The sequence below is a fragment of the Copidosoma floridanum genome, unplaced genomic scaffold (genome assembly GCF_036245765.1).
Source record: "Copidosoma floridanum isolate Cflo_tuat_1 unplaced genomic scaffold, Cflo_Japanese_pri ptg000006l, whole genome shotgun sequence".
Taxonomy (NCBI): Eukaryota; Metazoa; Arthropoda; class Insecta; order Hymenoptera; family Encyrtidae; genus Copidosoma; species Copidosoma floridanum.
Window position 1 is genome coordinate 8129468 of NW_028321883.1, and position 6000 is coordinate 8135467.

At 31.8% G+C, this 6000-nt stretch overlaps 1 protein-coding gene across 1 annotated transcript in view; it reads left to right on the top strand.

The window, feature by feature from the left end:
• Positions 1-3882, top strand: part of Oseg1 (intraflagellar transport protein Oseg1) — a 563616-nt gene extending 559734 nt beyond the window's left edge. The window contains exon 14 of the mRNA XM_089598273.1: positions 3616-3882. Coding sequence (XP_089454399.1) covers positions 3616-3705 — 90 coding nt within the window. The 3' untranslated portion in view covers positions 3706-3882. The remainder of the gene's footprint in view (positions 1-3615) is intronic.
• The last annotated feature ends 2118 nt before the right edge of the window (positions 3883-6000 follow it).

Genomic DNA, 6000 nt, shown 5'->3' on the forward strand with positions numbered 1-6000 from the left:
GTAAGAATTTAAAATATGTATATAGGTAATGTACTGGACATGGGTTTTTCGTATTTGTGATGCTGATTACTAAGCTTATGTACAAAAGAACAGTTATTATCAATCAATTAGAAAAGTTAATATGTCTCTATAGTTTAATAGTTATAATGTGGGATGCGTTAATTAATAAATTACACAGCGATATTTATTTAAGATCTACGTACTAAACTTTAGTAATAAGATCATAAGACTAAACAAAACAATTACAGTAGTATAATCCTTCAGCTCTACAGGATAGGCTTTCGTAATAAAATCATGCAACCAAGCAAAACCATTACAGTAGCGTAATTCTTCAGCTCTACGCAATATTTACAATAATACAATCATAAGACTAAGCAAAAAGTTACAGTAAAATAATTCTTTGTAGTTTGACTCTACGCAATTCACCTTATTCATTTATAAATACACATATAAATTCGACTTCACGGCCAATAAGCAGGTACTTTGTGCTTCTATGTTATAGAAATTCTTGAGTTCTATGGTAAATCTCGTGTCAACCGTATGATTGACCTCTATCTCTGTAAGTGAGAGTGCGAGCAGACTTACTTAGGCTCAACACTCAGGCCACCAAGGACAATGCCTGGGAGTCTACTCTGATGGAGGCTGGACAGCTAGAGATGATTCTCGTAGACTTGAGCCATCCGTTATTTAACGACTTGGTGGGCCACTTGTTACTTTGTCAACAAAAATTGACCGTCTGCATTCGTCCATGGACACTTTTTGTCCAACCGTCGCCAGGACTTACTTGTAATGTTGACGCACCATGAACGAGAGAGTCAAATTCTCCTTGCCTGGCTCTTTGACCCCTTTTCTCTCATCTTTCACTTTCTTTCCATTTTCCAGCAATCAAAAGGGAGAAACTCCCTCTTTGTCACTGCGTGCACACCAATGGATTAACTATTTACAGTAATAATTAAATAGTATATTACGTCATGAGGCCATTAAGTGGCTGATATATGGTCGCGTGGAGTATGTCACCAGAGGCAAAGCCGAGGGTGATATCATGCGGCCGTTTATCAGCTACCTTACGGCCGAGTGACGTATACGATTTTTTATCATCTTGTATAGGAATGTTTGTTCGATTTAAACTCTAATAGGTTGATATAGGTTGACGTAGGAAAAAATAAATCGTTCAGTAAACCGTACATCACTTAAGCATTAGTTCTAATGAAATGCGAACGAACGAACGATGGATAATCGAACGGGCCTAATGATGGGTACGTTTTTTTTTGTGATTATTCGGTCGGTTAGTCGGTCGTTCTGATATTTTCAGCACGTATCCTATATCTATTTACATAGTTAATATAGATATACTTTTTTGAGGACTGACCGATCGTACAAAAAAAGGTACCCGTAATTCAATAGTGAACGCTCAAAGAATACAAATTTTTTGATAATTTTTCAAGAAACACTAAAAAAAAGCCTTTATCAAACGGTGCTTTATTCTTGCTTTTTTAGTCTACGTATTAAATGTGCTTTTTTATAAAGAGCGTGAGACTTTTGAGGTAGCAGTCCAATAGCCATGAAAATTTACTCACAATCACCTATAAGTAACTCTGAAGTTAGAGTAAACGAGCTTCACCCAAATACGTAAGTGCTCCTCCTCTCATCCCTTTGAGAGCGAACTGGCCTCCAAAATTCTCTGTTATTTTCCTTCTTCTTTCTCCTCTTATGCCCTTTTGTCTTCTAGGCGCGAGTGGTCCTCACGGACTTATCCCATGCGGAAAGGTTAGTTTTTGGTTGGTAGGTACACCGGGTGAGTCCAACACTACCACCGGATTAGCTGGGGTGTCTATGAAGATTTTCTCCTGCCCACTACATAAAAAAAAAGTTAGAGTAAAGTTTATACAACCACATGATAATAGTTTTGAGTACACATGCACAAGATACGAGAAATAAATGATATGGTAAACGATAAGTAAGAGCAGGTAAAAATCTGGGCAACTTTATGGTTAATATAGGCGTGACCGACTCAACGCAACGACAAAGGTGTATAGGAGAAGGCACTGAAAAGACGATGCGCACGTGCGTCTGGCCATAAAAAGAAATAATACTTGGCCATATATGTACATGCAGGAATTCGTTGTAGATTCCATATATATATATATATATATACATAGATATTCGTTGTGCATTTCAGAGCACGGACTTCGTAGAAGCGCCTTACTCAGTGGATGTAAAGAAATTCGCATGGTTAGTTGAGGTATAATATCTATATCACTGAAGCCACGTTATACTTATATTTTAACAACTGTTTTAATGAAAGATAATTTTTATACAAATTCAATTCTTGAATTTTTTGTCAACCTTCTCGTAGCAGAACTGTCTCTCTTACCCTATCCTCTTCCTATGATGGAAGGCCTCCAATCCCTTTTCTTGTTCATTTCCAAAGGGTTAAGTGCGCTTCGTAGTAGACCTTTGTATGAACAGACGTATGATACTATAATATAAAAAGGAAACGGATCATTACCATACAAATTGATTATCAAAATAGAAAAAATGATCTCTAAGTGAGGTGTGATATCATAACCTCCTGTTCACTAGATGTAGGCTCTATCAATTAAACTACCAGGGAAGCTGTAAGGTCTGTACTATAAGTTTGGATCTGTTTCTTTTTCAGATTGGTTGATGCATAATGACATTGTCTCTTAGTGATTGCTTATAACTTTTCAATGATTTTAATAAGTAAAGGAAGCTAGATTTCTACTAATAATTAAAAACTAACTTCAATAAGAGAAGAAAAAAAATTTAACTTACAGTGTGAGCCTCACAGCCTTCCTGATAGTTAAATTGCGAGAGCACATGTTCAGTGTACAGGAGATTGTGAGTTTGAACCTTAGTTAGGAATGATTTTTTCTTTCTTGATTTCTGAAGAAATTTAAATATTTGATTTGTATAAAAACCGTCTGTCATCAAAATAGCTGTTTAATTATAAGTACAACAGAATTTCTTGCTCAACTGTTACGATTATTACACTTCCACTAACTGTAAGTCTTTATGAAGAACGATTATGTTATGGATAATCTTACCATCCTTAGGTGATCACTGATAACTGTTCAACAATCTCAAAAATTAGAGGACACTAGATTTTTACTAATGATTCAAATTTTTTATTATTTCAAATTTTTTGCATGAAGAAACGAAAGTAAGAGCGTAAGAAAAAAAAAAAAAAAGAAAGAAACATCTGTCAACTAAACGTCAGTCTGTATCATCAGCACAGCTTACATCTAAGCTATTTTTGAATATAACTTTGATAATTTAAGTGCCTAGAAAAATGTTGTTTTCGAGGGTTTTTAAATGAAGTATTTTACTAAAAAATAAAGTAAAAAAGTTTATAGAAAATTTGTTTAACAATAAGTTATATTTGTGACCTGCAGTTCATCGATTAGTAAATATTGGTTTCAATCAATGACAGAAAATTGATAGTAAAGAAAATTTAGAACAATGATTTAAATATTATTTTATAAATAATTAAATATAATTCTTTTTATTATTTGTGCTACGTTATTGTGTTATTCTAGTATTTATTATAAATAGTTAAAAATATATCTTATTAAATAGCAAAATATTTTTCAGATGTTTCATACAGATGACTACGAATTGGCCTTGCTTCGTTACAACCACTGTCCATTTTGCCGAGAAAATAGTGCTAAGAAGTACAGATAGATTTTTAATGTTAAAAAAAACTCTATTTATTTAATCACTACTTTTTTACAATAAAATAACGTAACATAATAAAAAATTTAGTTATAAACAAACATGATCTGTAATTCTACAGTTGTAATCAAGGCGAATTTCTTGATATAAAAGTTAATATTGGCATTTCATGTACAAAAAGCAAAAAATAAAAAATGAAGTAACAATAAATAGTTTAATTAATAATGGTTAAATTTATTACATTACAAAATCATTAATGAACAAAAACTGATAAGTATAAAATTAAAGTAAATAATATAACTTTTATAGTTGACGATAATGATTTTTTTTCTAATTAGTTTTGCATTAGAAACAAACAATATAGACCTTGAGTCCACATATGTTAAAGGTCCAAGCAGATATTACCGTACGTAATAAGATGAATACCGAGCTACGTGTTATTTCAACTATTATTGTTATATTTAAAGTCAATACTTACGTTAGTTTGATCCCCTGTAAAAATGTACTTATTGAACACTAAGGATATGTAATTTAAATTAAACCTACTATCTTACAACGCCCTGCGTGCAAAAAGAGGTATTAATAAGAGCCGACTATTTGTATAGTAATTATATATATATATGTATAAATAGCTAGCTGATCTCAAGTATATAGCATTTGCTATATGCGTGACTATAGTTATAGTTGTATATTCGATAACCATCCCTCGCCTGCACGCAGTAGTGACTCAATCTGCGTCTGCGGTCATAGAGAGACTCGTCTCATTGATTGAATCTCGTATCTTTTTGAGCAACAATTTCAAAGTGTTACTTAGTATAATCAATCTTTCTTATATCAATTGATTTCCTTATTTTTTTACAGAGTGTTAGTGTAGTTGCTGTTTGTTCAATTTAATATTATGAATAAAATAAATTTTGTTATATTTATTAATTTAGACACTCTTTTTTATTCTTGGAATTTTTACTCCCTGAGCACGATAAGCAAATGTTGATCACTTGAATTGTTACCAATCAGTTGTTATAAGCAAATTTTAAAAAACAAATTAAAAAATCTAGGTGTAGGCTTCAAAAAAATTTGGTAACATTCTTTGGCGACCTCAAAAAAAAATCAGTTTCGATGTATGTACTGAAGCCCCATTGATTTAAGTAAAAAATTCTTTAAGCATGAAAAAACACGCTCTTAACAACTTTCAACAATGTTTTATTCCGCTTCTATTGAATTTTTTTTTATTCAACTCGACTTACATTTTACCGTACTAATGGAAAAATATTTGTAGTTCTATTTGTTAAAGAAATTCTGATACAACAAAGAAGAGGACGTGTGTTCCTGATACTAGTGTACAACAGGTTGCTTGGCATTAGTTTTTTAAACTTTCCAAATAGAAAAAAAAAAAAAAAAAATAAAAAAAAAAACACCAAATTTTTTATGCTGAAACTGTACTTTTGTTTAATAGTTTAGTATGTCTTTTTCTAAGAATAAATAAGAAAAATAAAAAATGAGCTAATGATATCTCTGAATAAATTTACGATTTTTGAACGTCACAATTGCTGTAACAATTAGGAATAAAAATTTTTTTTCATACCTCAAAGTACATGCTTTGTGGTAAACTTTAAGTCCAGGTAAGTTTAAAGAAAGGCAATAGCAGCTAAGTAAAATGTAGGAAAATTGTAAAAAAAAAACATTTTTTTGAGCTTGAGGAATTTTTTACTCGAATCTCTGGGGTTTAGTTATGTGGGTGATTCTGCCGTGTGGCTCAAAATGGTATGAAGAATCGTTAAAAAAAAAAGTTGGATGAAAAGTTATTTTTCATAGTTGTTATCGCTCAAATATCATTCACGAAAAATATCTAAAGCTTTTCTACTACAAAGTTTTTGAGTCAAAAGATATACGGTGCAGCTAAGCTGTTTGTGTAGTTAAAGTATTCTTACTCGAATGAAATTACAAAATGAAAGCTACGATTAAATCCTATCAAATGAAAAGAATTGCATTTCATTTAGTGCCTCCGTTCTAAAGTTTATAGCTGTTTTAAAAATAGCAACAAAAATGTCTAAAAATGAGATTCCCTAGATTTTAACCATTACCTCATTTTTGTCTCATAATTAGTGTAAAAAAAGTTTCATAAAGTTTCAATGCACGAAAGCTAAAAAAAGAGACCCTTTTACCTTTGAGGGGTATGGAAGTGGCAGGTACGGAAGTGACATTTCGAGCTTTGGAGTACTATTGCGGCTCATGAACTTAACAGAAACGGTTTTTTTGCTTATAAAACATCTGTTGCCAATAAATAGTATAAAAATTGAAATTGTC